The sequence below is a fragment of the Salmo trutta genome, chromosome 2 (assembly GCF_901001165.1).
Source record: "Salmo trutta chromosome 2, fSalTru1.1, whole genome shotgun sequence".
NCBI lineage: Eukaryota > Metazoa > Chordata > Actinopteri > Salmoniformes > Salmonidae > Salmo > Salmo trutta.
Genome location: NC_042958.1, coordinates 6,632,622 through 6,650,131, shown reverse-complemented (window position 1 = coordinate 6,650,131; position 17,510 = coordinate 6,632,622). Strand labels below are relative to the sequence as shown.

At 46.4% G+C, this 17,510-nt stretch overlaps 1 protein-coding gene across 6 annotated transcripts in view; it reads left to right on the top strand.

Annotated features, from left to right (window-relative positions):
- The window catches only part of LOC115149475 (solute carrier family 12 member 7), a 104,710-nt gene extending 89,541 nt beyond the window's left edge, over window positions 1-15,169 (top strand). For 3 of the 6 annotated variants that reach the window (XM_029692389.1, XM_029692405.1, XM_029692415.1), the window contains exons 19-26: window positions 2,304-2,473; window positions 4,683-4,814; window positions 6,075-6,182; window positions 6,834-6,947; window positions 9,311-9,483; window positions 10,658-10,672; window positions 12,551-12,684; window positions 13,102-15,169. In XM_029692389.1, coding sequence (XP_029548249.1) covers window positions 2,304-2,473; window positions 4,683-4,814; window positions 6,075-6,182; window positions 6,834-6,947; window positions 9,311-9,483; window positions 10,658-10,672; window positions 12,551-12,684; window positions 13,102-13,193 — 938 coding nt within the window. In that variant the 3' untranslated portion in view covers window positions 13,194-15,169. The remainder of the gene's footprint in view (window positions 1-2,303; window positions 2,474-4,682; window positions 4,815-6,074; window positions 6,183-6,833; window positions 6,948-9,310; window positions 9,484-10,657; window positions 10,673-12,550; window positions 12,685-13,101) is intronic. The other 3 variants (XM_029692423.1, XM_029692395.1, XM_029692430.1) reach the window with 3 other exon arrangements.
- The last annotated feature ends 2,341 nt before the right edge of the window (window positions 15,170-17,510 follow it).

Here is a 17,510-nt window from a genome sequence, read left to right as displayed (position 1 = left end):
TTGGGCATTTTTAAGGAATACAAGGTGATGGTATTTGAGGAAATAGCTATCCCGACAAATAGGCTATATGGATAACATAATTGCGTCTGTCAAACAGGTAAGCCTACCTCCTATGTCTTAGTGTTCTTGTTAGTGCGTTTGCCTACTCAACATTCATATGGAATTTGCACTCGAGTGGAGGCTGCATCTCAACTCGTCTTTTCACACGCGAGTGATGGCTGCATCTCAACTCGTCTTTTTTTCTAATTGATCCAATTATATTCCATTCTCTTGTTTTTATCATGGACATAATATTGTAATTAAGCTTTCACATGTCAGGTTTACACATTTTATCAAGCTGTTAGTTGCTTCTAGTTATATCAAACCATTTGACCACTGTAGGTTGAGATTATTGTTTCCTAACAATATTCCTTTACAATTTTCTGTAGTGAATAGAAAAAAACCGTATACACATCAAATCCCACATTATGCTAATGAAGTCCTGTGTGTAACTCAAATGTGTGTTTTGTGTCTGGATTGGGAAGGTGGGAAACGTATCAACGAGAGAAGGGAGTCGATCAATCTTATCTTACATTTTCTTCAGTTTATGAGCTGTCACTCCTCATGCCACGAAGGAGAAAATAATCCCAACATTAAACTTTGATTCATTGATTGAATGAAACCATATCAATGCTTGTGAATCATGATGGTCGTTATGACTGGAAAAGTTCAAACAATTCCGATTCACGTTTGTCCTACAAGAGGAAATCTTAGCACTTCTCACACATCATATGGGTCTAAACAAAACATAGAAAACACAGCCGGAAACACACAATAGGACCAGTCAGACAGATACCTTTCATCCCATCCCAAACCTGTCCACATGTCAGAGAGATACCTCTCCTTCCACCCCACACCTGTCCATATGTCAGAGAGATACCTCTCCTTCCACCCCACACCTGTCCATATGTCAGAGAGATACCTCTCCTTCCACCCCACACCTGTCCATATGTCAGACAGATACCTCTGCTTCCACCCCACACCTGTCCATATGTCCGAGAGATACCTCTGCTTCCACCCCACACCTGTCCATATGTCAGAGAGATACCTCTCCTTCCACCCCACACCTGTCCATATGTCAGAGAGATACCTCTCCTTCCACCCCACACCTGTCCGTATGTCAGAGAGATACCTCTCCTTCCACCCCACACCTGTCCATATGTCAGAGAGATACCTCTGCTTCCACCCCACACCTGTCCATATGTCAGACAGATACCTTTCCTTCCACCCCACACCTGTCCATATGTCAGAGAGATACCTCTCCTTCCACCCCACACCTGTCCATATGTCAGAGAGATACCTCTCCTTCCACCCCACACCTGTCCATATGTCAGAGAGATACCTGCCCATATGGGGAGTTGTCCATAATAGTCATAGCCCCTGGGATAAAAGTCCTCCCGAAGCGTGCAGTGCGCCCCGTTTTAATTGTCTGATTTGTCTGACCTGAAGGGAGCAGTGGTGGAGTGGATGGTCTGAACTGGAGGTCATGTGACGCGCTTTTCGCTGTATCGTGTGTTTGTTCTGTAGATGAGGTGGGGAATCATCAGTTTAGATGCCGTGGACAAATGACATGGTAGGCCTTTAGGCTACTCCAGTGATCTGTAATAGCCTATATACTTTATTTAAATAGAAACCTTGAGATCCTCTGGTTCTCAAGGTAATGATACAATAGCTCATCAGTGTGCTGTGAAGAGGGAACAATGATATGTAGTTTAAAAACATTGCTCCAAAAACAGCACAGATTTTAGTTTTATTTTCGCTATAGAAGCACTGGTCCTCATTCCAAGTTGCACATCAAAATATTTAGGGTCATATGACGGTCTGCTCTGCCATTCCTCCCCATCACACCAGTGCTGCCCAGAATATCGGGTTTCTATAAGACGTAATGGGAAAATAATGGACCTGTGAAAAAAAACGATAAAATCGCTTCCCACTACCATGAGATGTATATATTTAATGTATTAATTTAATGATTACCACAGCCCTTCTAAAAAAATACATTTAAATCATGTTTTAATGAGATAATAAATCACACCCTGCTCCATGTATTCAATATATTCCATTTCAAATGTGGCTTCCAGTGCGACTACTTCCTGGCTATTATGAAGCATCTGACAATCCCTTCTCTGCATGTCCACAGTCAATCATGTGTCTTTTAAATGAACATGGTGCACAATCCCCTATAATAACATTACTGAGATGTGTGTGTGTGTGTGTGTGTGTGTACGTATTTAACCGCCTTTCCCTCTCTGTCCACTCCACAGAAACTGTGAGGGAGACCACGGCGGCAAATCAGGCCTTACTGGTGGCCAAGAACGTGGACAGCTTCCCCACCAACGCGGATCGCTTGGGCGAGGGCACCATAGACGTGTGGTGGATCGTCCACGACGGAGGACTGCTCATGCTGCTACCCTTCCTCCTCCGCCAGCACAAGGTATCTACGGTGGTGGTGTTAGCGTTTCACCAGGATGGAATACAAAAAACACCGTTTTTTTTAGGTTTATTAGGTACGTCCATCTAGTACCGGGCCGGACCCCCTTTGCCTCCAGACCAGACTGAATTTTTCAGGGCGTGAATTCTACAAGGTGTGGCGTTCAAACGTTGCTCAATTAGTATCAAGGGACCTAACGTGTGCCAGGAAAACATTCCCCCACACCATTACACCACCACCAGCCTGTACCGTTGATACCAGGCAGGATGGGTCCATGGACTCATGCTGCTTACGCCACTTCCTGACTCTGCCGTCAGCCTGTACTGTTGATATCAGGCAGGATGGGTCCATGGACTCATGCTACTTATGCCACTTCCTGACTCTGCCATCAGCCTGTACTGTTGATATCAGGCAGGATGGGTCCATGGACTCATGCTACTTATGCCACTTCCTGACTCTGCCGTCAGCATGTACTGTTGATATCAGGCAGGATGGGTCCATGGACTCATGCTACTTATGCCACTTCCTGACTCTGCCATCAGCCTGTACTGTTGATACCAGGCAGGATGGGTCCATGGACTCATGCTGCTTATGCCAAATCCTGACTCTGCCATCAGCCTGTACTGTTGATACCAGGCAGGATGGGTCCATGGACTCATGCTGCTTATGCCAAATCCTGACTCTGCCATCAGCCTGTACTGTTGATACCAGGCAGGATGGGTCCATGGACTCATGCTGCTTATGCCAAATCCTGACTCTGCCATCAGCCTGTACTGTTGATACCAGGCAGGATGGGTCCATGGACTCATGCTACTTATGCCACTTCCTGACTCTGCCATCAGCCTGTACTGTTGATACCAGGCAGGATGGGTCCATGGACTCATGCTACTTATGCCACTTCCTGACTCTGCCATCAGCATGACACAACAGGAACCAGGAGTCATCGGACCAGGCAATGTTTTTACACTCCTCAATTGTTCAGTACTGGTGGTGGGCACGGCATCACTGGAGCCTCTTCTTCTTGTTTTCAGCTGATAGGAGTGGAACCCGGTGTGGTCGTCTGCTGTAAGTAGCCCATCCACGACAAGGACTGATTGAGTTGTCAGTTCTGAGATGCTGTTTTTTTACACCACTGTTGTTACTGCGCCAATATTTGCCTGTTTCTTGCCATTCTCCTTCGATCTCTCATCAACAAGCTGTTTTCGCCCACAGGACTGGCACTGACTGGATGTTTTGTGTTTGTCGCACCATTCTCTGTAAACCGTAGACACTGTCGTGTGTGAAAAGCCCAGGAGGCCGTCTGTTTCTGAGATACTGGAACCGGCGCGCCTGTCAACGACGATCATACCACGCTCAAATTCACTTAGGTCACTTGGTTTTGCCCATTCTAACGATACCTGTCTGCCTGCTTTATACAGCATGCCACGGCCTCGTGACTCACTGTCTGTAGGAGCGAACTGTTTTTGTGAACGGAGGTGGTGTATTTAATAAACTGAGTAGATGAACATACTGCACAGTACTTCCATTTTTAACACACTTTATAGGCACACATAATAATACTATATAATTGACACGTTGCATTGGGTTACACATAGATCAAATGGAGGGTTTCATTCTCCTATCTTTTTCCCCTCCATCTCTCCTACTCTTTTCTTTCTCATTCTCTGTTTCCTATACGTCCTCGCTCTCTCTCACGCTGTCTCCTCTCTCCTCGCTCTCTCTCCTCGCTCTCTCTCACGCTCTCGCTCTCTCTCGCTCGCTCTCGCTCACGCTCGCTCTCTCTCACGCTCGCTCGCTCTCTCACGCTCGCTCTCTCTCACGCTCGCTCTCTCTCACGCTCTCTCTCTCTCACGCTCTCTCTCTCTCACGCTCTCTCTCTCTCACGCTCTCTCTCTCTCTCACGCTCTCTCTCTCTCTCACGCTCTCTCTCTCTCACGCTCTCTCTCTCACGCTCTCTCCTCGCTCTCTCTCTCTTACTCTCTCTCTCTCTCTCATGCGCTCTCTCTCTCTCTCTCTCTCTCTCTCCTCTCTCTCTCTCTCTCACGCTCTCTCCTCTCTCTCACGCTCTCTCCTCTCTCTCTCTCTCTCTTACTCTCTCTCTCCTCACGCTCTCTCCTCGCTCTCTTCTCTCTCGCGCTCTGTCTCTCTCTCTCTTACTCTCTCTCTCTCTCTCTCTCTCCTCTCGCCCTCTCCTCGCCCTCTCTCTCTCCAGGTGTGGAGGAAGTGTAAGATGCGTATCTTCACGGTGGCTAATATGGATGACAACAGTATTCAGATGAAGAAGGACTTGCAGATGTTCCTCTACCACCTCCGTCTGGACGCTGAGGTGGAGGTGGTGGAGATGGTGAGTTTACCTGTACACCTCTGGGGCACTGACATGTCCCATTTATTAACTGACATGTCCCATTTAATAGCTGACATGTCCCATGTATTAACTGACATGTCCCATTTATTAACTGACATGTCCAATTTAATAGCTGACATGTCCCATTTAATAGCTGACATGTCCCATTTATTAACTGACATGTCCCATTTAATAGCTGACATGTCCCATTTATTAACTGACATGTCCCATTTAATAGCTGACATGCCCCAGTAGTAACTGACATGCCCCAGTAGTAACTGACATGCCCCAGTAATAACTGACATGTCCCAGTAATAGCTGGCATGTCCCAGTAATAACTGACATGTCCCAGTAATAGCTGACATGTCCCAGTAATAGCTGGCATGTCCAGGTAATAACTGACATGTCCCAGTAATAGCTGGCATGTCCCAGTAATAACTGACATGTCCCAGTAATAACTGACATGTCCCAGATAATAGCTGACATGTCCCAGATAATAGCTGACATGTCCCAGATAATAGCTGACATGTCCCAGTTAATAGCTGACATGCCCCAGTAATAGCTGACATGTCCCAGTAATAGCTGACATGTCCCATTGTAATAGCTGACATGCCCCATTGTAATAGCTGACATGTCCCAGTAATAGCTGACATGTCCCAGATAATAGCTGACATGTCCCAGTAATAACTGACATGTCCCAGTAATAGCTGGCATGTCCCAGTAATAGCTGGCATGTCCCAGTAATAACTGACATGCCCCAGTAATAGCTGACATGCCCCAGTAATAGCTGACATGTCCCATTGTAATAGCTGACATGTCCCAGATAATAGCTGACATGTCCCAGATAATAGCTGACATGTCCCAGTAATAGCTGGCATGTCCCAGTAATAACTGACATGCCCCAGTAATAGCTGACATGCCCCAGTAATAACTGACATGTCCCAGATAATAACTGACATGTCCCAGATAATAGCTGACATGTCCCATTTTAATAGCTGACATGTCCCGGTAATAACTGACATGTCCCGGTAATAGCTGACATGTCCCGGTAATAGCTGACATGTCCCGGTAATAACTGACATGTCCCGGTAATAACTGACATGTCCCGGTAATAGCTGGCATGTCCCAGTAATAGCTGGCATGTCCCAGTAATAGCTGGCATGTCCCAGTAATAGCTGGCATGTCCCAGTAATAGCTGGCATGTACCTATAGAACCAATCATAACCCTGCCTTACCCTGCATAATAATGTGTGTGAACAGCACGACAGCGACATCTCAGCCTTCACCTATGAGAAGACCCTGGTGATGGAGCAGCGCTCTCAGATGCTGAAACAGATGCAGCTGTCGCGGACGGAAAGGGAGAGAGAGGTAACACCGCCCCCTGTCTGTAGGGCACACTCACTACAACAGTCCGCCTTTAAGGTTCCGTACCAAATGGCACCCTATTCCTTTTATAGGGCACTACTTTTCACCAGGACCTATAGGCTCTGGTCAAAAGGAGTGCACTAAATAGGGCTTAGGGTACCATTTGGTACGTTTCCCATGTCAGTGTAGGTTTTCTGTTTCTATAAAGAAAGATAGTATAATCTGTTACTGATTTTCAACACCTTCATCAGAAAATTAATGTTATATTCCTTTAGTACTTTTATCTTGAAGGATTTTAATTGCAGTGCTCGTGTTATGTGGTTTCATGTCTCTTTCTTGAATGTACTTATTGTGACTTGCAAGTCACTCTTGATGAGACAAAAGTGTGAATAATGCTATTGGAATGTGGGTACATTTCTGACTTGGGTCACATGTTAGCTGTTATTGGTCCCTGGATGTACCCTGACATCATCAATGAGGTTAGAAATCCAGGGTTTTTATCTAAGGGAGGTTGTATATACACAACGTAGATATGTCATTGGGTTGTGGGTATCAGAGCTCTCCTAGCCCCCCCCCCCTTGCCCTACTGTTCGTTGTATGACCTTTGGCCCCCTGTATTGTCTGGCTGCTGATGCGGGGCGACACGGCCCTCAGATTCAGAGTATCACCGACACATCACGTAGCTCCATCAGGAGGAAGAACCAGACCGGAGCCTCAGGCTCTGAATCTGACCCCAGTCGACAACTGGAGGACACACAGGAGGACGAGGTAGCCAATACCCCCCATCTGTAACCCCAACACCCCCCATCTGTAACCCCAACACCCCCCATCTGTAACCCCAACACCCCCAATCTGTATCCCCAACACCCCCCATCTGTAACCCCAACACCCCCATCTGTAACCCCAATACCCCTTCATCTGTAACCCCAACACCCCCCCATCTGTACCCCAACACCACTGTGACTGCAGGCCCCTACCACCACAGAGACTAGCATCACCATTACCCCCCCATCACCAACCACCAGAGACCAGCATCACCATTAGCCCCCCAGTCACCAACCACCAGAGACCAGCATCACCATTACCCCCCCAGTCACCAACCACCAGAGACCAGCATCACCATTACCCCCCCAGTCACCAACCCTCAGAGACCAGCATCACCATTACCCCCCCATCACCAACCACCAGAGACCAGCATCACCATTACCCCCCCAGTCACCAACCACCAGAGACCAGCATCACCATTACCCCCCCAGTCACCAACCACCAGAGACCAGCATCACCATTACCCCCCAGTCACCAACCACCAGAGACCAGCATCACCATTACCCCCCCAGTCACCAACCCTCAGAGACCAGCATCACCATTACCCCCCCATCACCAACCACCAGAGACCAGCATCACCATTACCCCCCCAGTCACCAACCCTCAGAGACCAGCATCACCATTACCCCCCCAGACACCAACCCTCAGAGACCAGCATCACCATTACCCCCCAGTCACCAACCCTCAGAGACCAGCATCACCATTACCCCCCAGTCACCAACTCTCAGAGACCATCATCACCATTACCCCCCCAGTCACCAACCCCCAGAGACCAGCATCACCATTACCCCCCTAGTCACCAACCCCCAGAGACCAGCATCACCATTACCCCCCCAGTCACCAACCCCCAGAGACCAGCATCACCATTACCCCCCTAGTCACCAACCCCCAGAGACCAGCATCACCATTACCCCCCCAGTCACCAACCCTCAGAGACCAGCATCACCATTACCCCCCCAGTCACCAACCACCAGAGACCAGCATCACCCCCCAGTCACCAACCCTCAGAGACCAGCATCACCATTACCCCCCCAGTCATCAACCCTCAGAGACCAGCATCACCATTACCCCCCCAGTCACCAACCCTCAGAGACCAGCATCACCATTACCCCCCAGTCACCAACCACCAGAGACCAGCATCACCATTACCCCCCCAGTCATCAATCCTCAGAAACCAGCATCACCATTACCCCCAGTCACCAACCACCAGAGACCAGCATCACCTCCCCAGACACCAACCCTCAGAGACCAGCATCAGACACCAACCCTCAGAGACCACGCTTACACAGCCACAGCTGCTAGAAGTCAAGGACCTGAAGTAATAAAGTCTAGTCAAAATGTCCAGTTAAAGTCGCCCCCCCCCCCCCGGATAGACCCACTATGGTAGATAGTGACTGTGGCTGTGTAGGTTACTCACCGTAGTGGGCCTATGGACGTCATGGACTCGCGTCTTTCAGCATGCGTCATTGATCAAGCGCACCGTGGTGTCATCCTTTTGTTTATCTCTCCCTCCTCCGTCCACACCCCCCCCCTCCACCTGGTTCATTCCCCGTGGATTTTCACTCCATCTCAGTGTCATAGCTCCAACTAACATGTTCTCTCACTCCTTACTAAAGGGCTATTGGCCTGTGTAAAGAACACGTTGCACATCATAGATGTTGGTATGACTGTAACCCTGTATACTTTCCATGTCATTCATGTTCATTGTGATGTAAAACGTGTTTTTGCTATGTGTGTTGACTGCATGAGTGGTGTCTTTCTGACTACCAGGTTTGTGGAACTCCATAGTTTAGTCTCTCCCTCTCTATATATATCTCTCTCTCTTCCTCTGTCTCGCTCTTCTTCCGTCTCTCTCTCTGTCACTGTCTTTGTCTTTTGTTCACTCTCGCTCCGTCTCTCTCTCTCTCTCTCTGTCTCTCGGTGTGTCTCTGTCTGTCTGTCTCTCGGTGTGTGTCTGTCTCTCGGTGTGTCTCTGTTTGTCTCTCGGTGTGTCTCTGTTTGTCTCTCGGTGTGTCTGTTTGTCTCTCGGTCTGTCTCTGTCTCTCGGTGTGTCTCTGTCTCTCTGTCTCTCGGTGTGTCTCTGTCTCTCGGTGTGTCTCTGTTTGTCTCTCGGTGTGTCTCTGTTTGTCTCTCGGTGTGTCTCTGTTTGTCTCTCGGTGTGTCTCTGTCTCTCGGTGTGTCTCTGTCTCTCTGTCTCTCGGTGTGTCTCTGTTTGTCTCTCGGTCTCTGTCTGTCGGTGTCTGTCTGTCTGTCTCTGTCTGTCTCTCGGTGTGTCTCTTGTCTCTCATCATTTCCATCTCCTTCAGGCCCAGCTGATCCACGACAGAAACACGGCGTCCCATGCCGCGCTCAACGACAAGCCGGACACCGGCCCTGACCGAGTCCACATGACGTGGACAAAGGATAAGTTCCTCTCCGAGCGCAACCGTAACCGCTCCGAGGCCAACATGGGAGTGCGCGACCTCTTCAACATGAAACCGTAAGTTAACCACTATGAACCTCTTATCCTTAATCCTTCCAGATCCAAAATGGAGTAGCCAGTGACTCTTCAGCAAGTATCTCTGTTGTACTGTTAGGACCACCTGTAGAAACCGTCTTTTTTAAATGGATACACGGCCTGCACGGTGTGTGTTCATGCTGCGTTGGCATGTTGAATGTGTGTGGGCACATCTCCAATGCATGGCTGCACCACACAGAGCATCACATCCACCGTTTGGACTAATGACCATCATGTCTTTGTCTTTCTGAACCCACCGTCTCAAAGGGCAGATGGAACGTCTAGTTGAATACACAGCCTAAAATCAAACAAGCACCAACATTATTAGGAAACTACTGGACCTGACCCACAGAGGTCAATAATAGAGAACATACATTTAAAAGGGATAGTTAGTTTGTCCGATTTGTTTTTCCCACCTCTTGACTACAGTACATTTGAGATGTAAAAACATCTGACTGGAACCATCCCTCTAAAATTAGGGAAGCACTGTGTTTAGCTGTGCTACAGTAGATACACCAGGGGGGTCTGTGTTTAGCTGTGCTACAGTAGATACACCAGGGGTATCTGTGTTTAGCTGTGCTACAGTAGATACACCAGGGGTATCTGTTTAGCTGTGCTACAGTAGATACACCAGGGGGGTCTGTGTTTAACTGTGCTACAGTAGATACACCAGGGGTTTCTGTTTAGCTGTGCTACAGTAGATACACCAGAGGTGTCTGTGTTTAGCTGTGCTACAGTAGATACACCAGGGGTGTCTGTGTTTAACTGTGCTACAGTAGATACACCAGGGGGTGTCTGTGTTTAGCTGTGCTACAGTAGATACACCAGGGGTGTCTGTGTTTAGCTGTGCTACAGTAGATACACCAGGGGTGTCTGTGTTTAGCTGTGCTACAGTAGATACACCAGGGGTGTCTGTGTTTAGCTGTGCTACAGTAGATACACCAGGGGTTTCTGTTCACTGTGCTACAGTAGATACACCAGGGGTGTCTCTGTTTAGCTGTGCTACAGTAGATACACCAGGGGTGTCTCTGTTTAGCTGTGCTACAGTAGATACACCAGGGGTGTCTGTGTTTAGCTGTGCTACATTAGATACACCAGGGGTGTCTGGAAAGTGTCTAAGCCTGTTTGTTGTTTTGTCTCGTTTTCCTCCTTCTAGAGAGTGGGAGAGTCTGTAAGTCACATTTCATTTTGCCATAGGCTGTGTGCATGTGTATGCCTGTTGCTCTGTAACAGTAGTCATTTTCTGTGTCCTTCATCTTGTTTACATCTTGTTTACCTCCCAGCCATATCCCATTCCTCCCAACATTTGTCTCGTAAACTGGAAGGACCTCCCTAGAGTTAAACTGGAAGGACCTCCCTAGAGTTAAACTGGAAGGACCTCCCTAGAGTTAAACTGGGAAGGACCTCCCTAGAGTTAAACTGGGAAGGACCTCCCTAGAGTTAAACTGGAAGGACCTCCCTAGAGTTAAACTGGGAAGGACCTCCCTAGAGTTAAACTGGGAAGGACCACCCTAGAGTTAAACTGGGAAGGACCTCCCTAGAGTTAAACTGGGAAGGACCTCCCTAGAGTTAAACTGGGAAGGACCTCCCTAGAGTTAAACTGGGAAGGACCTCCCTAGAGTTAAACTGGGAAGGACCTCCCTAGAGTTAAACTGGGAAGGACCTCCCTAGAGTTAAACTGGAAGGACCTCCCTAGAGTTAAACTGGAAGGACCTCCCTAGAGTTAAACTGGAAGGACCTCCCTAGAGTTAAACTGGAAGGACCTCCCTAGAGTTAATTGGCATGGGATCGCATCATGTTATGTAGCGAGTGCAACCAAAAAGTGCGCTTTCCATACACAGACTTAAGTCAGAGCAAACAATACTGTCAACGCCTTATTGTTTAGTATAGGGACCAGATCCAAAGACTATCAGGGGTTCAAAATCCATTTCAATTGGTAATTACAATCAGTCTGATATTGTCCTTACACTGTCAAATCTCAACTGGATGGAAAACAGCCGTTTTTTGGAAGTGCCTCGTTGTTTTAGTGATGTGTTTATTCAGCTTCAAGCCATTCATATCATGCTCTGCATTTTTTTTTTTACTTTGCTGTTTGCTATAACTCAAGAAGGGCTTTTCGATATTGCACCCAATATCATATTGAACTGGTCCATTAAAGAACAAGTTGAATACTGGAGTGCTGTGTATACAACACAGTATTATACTGAAGCAATAAGTTCCAAGGTGTGGTATATGCCCAATATACCACGGCTCAGGGCTGTTCTTAGTCACAACGCATCGCAGAGTGCCTGGACACAGCCCTTAGCCTTGGCCATATATCACAAAACCCCGAGGTGCCTTATTGCTATTATAAGCTGGTTACCAACGTAATTAGAGCAGTAAAAATAAATGTTTTGTCATACCCGTGGCATACGGTCTGATATACCATGGCTGTCAACCAATCAGCATTCGGAATATTTCATACCCACAGGCTTACCCATTGTGTTAGTCAGTACACCATGTCCCTCCTGCCACGGCTGCTGTGTGAAGTATGACGCTGCTTTGACTACCATCCTGATCTCTAATTCAGAGTGTAATGATAATGCTGAAGGCTTCGCTATCATAACCAGCAGCGGTCCTGCTTTATGTCCTGCTTTGTGTCCTGCTTCGTGTTCTCGTCTCTCTGCGTTTAAAGGCTACCAATCTCACGATACAAACTGTATTTGCTCAATATTATCAAGAAGTGTTTTATCAATCATCACTGAATGCTTTCTTTTTTTTACAAAATCACATTTTCTTACCAATATTTAGTGTCAAGTGAGAACAATGACAGATTTTTAGATTAGCTGTTGTTTGTTGAGTCATAATTTTAGACCACGTTTACTCAAACTTTTGCCTGAATTATACATTGATGACGTACATGGAGGATCACTGGTCAAAGTTGGAGTTGAGCGTCGTATTTCTAGTAAGGATTCAATGTCAATATTGGAAAAATCAGGGTCAAAGGTAAGAGGTCAGGGTTGAGGTGTGTTCAGCCTGCTCTCTTCACTGTCACCATTGTGTGGTATAGGAACCAGTCTAACGTGCGCCGGATGCACACTGCAGTCAAGCTGAATGAGGTGGTGGTGAACAGGTCACAAGGAGCTCACCTGGTCCTGCTCAACATGCCGGGACCGCCCAAAAACAGAGGGGGGGACGAGAACTGTATCCTTTTTAAAGACAAATGTCTGTTTTATTCAACTTTGACTATTTATGCTAGTAGAATTGTGCATTGCTTAGTTGGACATGTTTACCCAGAGTTAACTTCAAATGCATCGTCATCAGCGATCTGACAAGGTTGAGGATGATCTCTTTGCAAAGGTTGTTTAGTTGTTAATAGTTGAGTTGTATCTCGAACTGTATTTGCTTTAACTGCTTTGCTTTATCTTGGCCAGGTCGCAGTTGTAAATGAGAACTTGTTCTCAACTAGCCTACCTGGTTAAATAAAGATGAAATAAAATAAAATCTTTTAAAACATATTATAGCTTTACAGCTGATGCGCTCCCCTTGCCAGTCATGTGACCTGTATCCACCCCTGTCATGTCATGTGACTGGTTTCTTCCTTGACCCCTGGCCTCTCAGACATGGAGTTCCTGGAGGTTCTGCTTGAGGGTCTCAACCGGGTCCTCCTGGTCCGCGGGGGCGGCCGCGAAGTCATCACTATCTACTCTTAAACGCTCGTTCCCACGAAGTGCCGTGCCCGGGCCACGGCAATAGGTGGCATTTTAGGGAGAAATAATCCTTTGGGTTGCTGTGGGATTGTAGGAGGGGGGGGGGGGGCATGGTATTGGACAGAGGACTTCATGACCTCGGAAGGGACGACCAATCAGAGTTGTGTGATAGCATCGCCCTGATTCGTGGAGAGAGCACAGGTGTCCTGGGGCCTGCCTATCACGCCGAGCGACTGGAGGATACAGCATTCATACACTTTAACTTTTAATTTTACACGTGTTGATGTTTATTGTTCAGATTTTCTTATTCCCTCCTCACTCTCTGTCTCTGTGTGTGTTTTGAGTTGTCATGTATGTTCATGGTAATTGTGTACCATGGGCCCTAGTCATGTGTAATGCACTATGTAGGGAATCATCATTTAGTTTGTCCTCATTTTGGTTCAAATTGATGTCAACCGGCTGCCTCTTAAGGTATCTCTCAGCTCAGAAATCCATCTCCTATGAACCCTGAAATAGATGAATATTTCCTGGTCCATCTAATATCTGTATGAACTAAATAGAAACATTTTAACCTGGAATAATATGCTTCGGTGAATCGTTGCCGTATCCTAGCCCACAGCAGATCTCTGTTCTTGTGGATGGAGGTGGAAAGTCCAAAACAAAGCTTACTTTTATTTCAAATCTGTCCCACACATCAAGTTGTTGCTATAGCTTTCCTGAGCTCCATTGTCCCTTGATTATTAAAGGTGGGGTCATATTAGGAGCTCTTCCGTACTACCGGTACACTCTTATTCGTCTGAATCTACTCGCAGGGGAGTTCTGTCAACCTCACTTCCAGTTGAGGAAGTTAGGAGGTTTAGCTCGTAAGTGGATGGCTCCACTAGGTTGGACTAGGGTTCATTCATTTCTTTCAATTGTCAAGGGATTAATTGTTAATGTTGCTTGTGCTAATTGTTGGCTCGTTGTTGTTGAGTGCAGCACAAAGTCTGAAAGAGGTGTGTGTGTGTGTGTGTGTGTGTGTGTGTGGTGGGGGGCTTTGGCAAGGGATAGGCCAAGGATTTGGTTGTGCAATAGATGCTGTTGATGTGGTGACTTGCAGACATCTCACTAAGCCCTGAGACACTGAAGGTGGTCCACCTTGCCTGGGATGTCTCCTGAATGGGCCCTGTGGTATTGGCTCTGTAGCATTGGTCAAAGCCCCCCAAGTACAGCCGTTGCATTGGGAAGATAGCCATACAATATATTATTGTGTTTAGCCCTTGCTGACTATATATTACACACAGTACACCGTATTAATCATATTTATATAAAGATTCACAAAGTTGCGTTTTGTTGGAAATTGTATTCAAGGGTGCAGTGAATGGAAATTGCTTTTTTTGTTGTAAAGATCCTATGTTCAGGAGTGCTGGTTTAAATTCACATGCTGTTCCACAGCTTAACAAGTCTAGGACAACTGGGGTCACTAAGGTACTTCCCCTACCAGATCCCATTAGATCTGTGCATCAACATACAGGACCAATCATGAGCTGGTTTGACACTAGAGCTCAATCTGACCGAATCATTAACTAAAAGAATTGGTCAGTTGTCTTTGACCCTCAATCAGAAACAAAAAGGTTGTTGTTGGAGCCATCGTGCCAAATAGTGCCCCGTTCCCCCGGCCAAATAAACATAGCAACGGACGCTAATGATTTAGAGGGACACACTATTTGGCATGACGGAACCACTGTTGTGTCCGTTTTAGGTGTCGATACGGACATTGTCAACACACCGCATTTTGCTCCGTCTTTCGATGTACAGTACTGCAGTATTTTCTGTTCACTGCATAGTTTAGCTCTGCTAATAGAAGTCTCTAGGCTGGGATGCTGTCAGAGGAGTTGGGTTAAATGCGGAAGACATATTTAAGTTGCATGCATTCAGTCGTACAACTGACCAGGTATTTCCCCTTCCCTTTCCTTGTAATACAGTGACCACTAAGTTCACATGGTTGGGATTTGTGAGTATCACTTGTCTATCGCAGGACACCAAACCAAGATTCTGTACTGGAATAGACGGGAGGAAGAGTGTCATTATGAAGTAACTCTGTCCCATGTAGTGGGGGGGGGGGGGGGCATGCAGAGTGTGGGGGGGGGCATGCAGAGTGTGTGGGGGGGGCATGCAGAGTGTGTGTGGGGGGGGGGCATGCAGAGTGTGTGTGGGGGGGGGGGCATGCAGAGTGTGGCGGGGGGGGCATGCAGAGTGTGTGTGGGGGGGGGGCATGCAGAGTGTTGGGGGGGGGCATAAGAGCATGAAAACATGCTGTCTCTTAGAGAAATCATATAGGACAGCTGTGGGGGCCATAGGATGTGAGGGCCATAGGATGTGGGGGCCATAGGATGTGGGGGCCATAGGATGTGGGGGCCATAGGATGTGGAGGCCATAGGATGTGGGGGCCATAGGATGTGGGGGCCATAGAAACCAGCTGATCACACTGTTCAATGGCAGGATTTGTTCTCCTATTATTTGTATGCTTAGTCTCTAGGTTTCATGTCAGCTGACCCCGATGAATCATTTTGACTTTGTATGGGGAAAAAGAGTGCCAAATAGACTGATGTGAAAGTATATGTTTGTCAATGTCAGCCACAGTGCACGTGTTAACAGGTGCTTGTAGGTCGGGGCGGCCAAGATCACCTTTAATTTGTAAATACATTATAAGGCATTATAATCACTTAATTATTTTGATTTGGAAACAGATTTACACACATTTGAACACAAATTAAAAAAGAACATTTTGAGTTTCTGGTTACAAAATTTAAAAGGCACTCGCACATCTGAGCTCTCTTTGTTGCAGGTGCATGGTAACATTTGAATAAGATGAGGGGGGAAAAAGAGAGCTCTGACGAAGGACTTGAGGCCGATACGTAAAGCTTAATAAAGAGCAGTGATGCCAACGAGCAGTATGCAGGTTCCTAGTTACAAAATGACTTCCTTGTAGGCTGCATATTAACAGTGGAGGCAATGGCATCTGTGATTTCTAGGGCACATGTAGGCTACTTCTATAGGCAACTGGCACCAGATATAGGAAACTATTGGGACAAAGGAAGGAATCACTCCCCTAACTCCTGTATATACCTCCGCATTTTATTTTGAACTTTTTTGTAGCTGTGTAGTATTTTGTAACCAGAACATTGTATTTTTCAACAGTATGTCTCAATGAGTGTCTCTGTTGTTGTAGAGTCGACCATCAGTTAGACAATGTTGTGTCTAGTAGTCGTAGTGTCTGTCTGCACTTAACAGTTACGTTATACCTGACTCTGTGACTTTTCAGGACTGGAGTCTTGTGATTTTAAGGAGGGGTGGGGGTTATATGTCAAGACGTTTGCAGGTATGTTTGTGTTTTTTCCTAACCCATTGGAAACACAACATGGACAAGGTTTTTGAAGACCTCTGCTTGGACTGGTGGAGATTTCACAGAAAGGATTTTATAGGAGCCAGTTGGAGAATGGGTTATGTTACTAATATGATTTTAAGTTCATTTAACATGTTTTATTATTTTAAGGTTTCTAGCCCCCAAAGATCAAATCTTTGAGTCTGATATGAAATATCACGTTGTTAATAGTGTAAAAAACCTTAGAGGACACAAAGCTAAGGCTTCTGGGTAACTGTATAGGACGTGTAAGCAGCATATGTTCCACCAATCTGGTTTAAGTGACGAGAGAATGTAATCTACCTCGAGGTGAATACCGTGGAGGCTTTGTCAGAGGAGAATAAACCTGTTCGAATCGCTTTATTTATTTTTTTCTCTGTAAATGGTAACAATTTTTTATATGAAGCGATTCCAAGCGATTGAGGAGTGAGCCTCCGCTCATTCTGAGGGAGAAGCAGTGCATCTACGTGTGGTGGTACTGCTGCTGCTGTCCAGCTTAGTGGATACACGTCACAGACTCTAGTAGGAAGTCACGTGTGGGCATACACGTAGTGGAGGGTAGCCCTTTTAAATTGTATCTGTGCCTCTGAGTAAATATAAATAAAAGTGCTGAATTATGTCAGAACTGTATAGCCTACTGTGTCATTTTGTTAGGTTTGTCATTGCATAAAAATATTTATTTGAGCAGGGTAATATCTCCTATTTCAACATAATCCTGGGCTACATTGTTGGATGTAGTGTTGAGCTATACAGTATATTCTGTTGAGATAAATACAGTATATTGTTTCGAATATACAGTGCATTCGGAAAATATTCAGACTCCTTGAGTTTTTACACATTTTGTTACGTTACAGCCTTATTCTAAAATGTTCCCTCATCAATCTACACACAATACCCCATAATGACAAAGCAAAAAA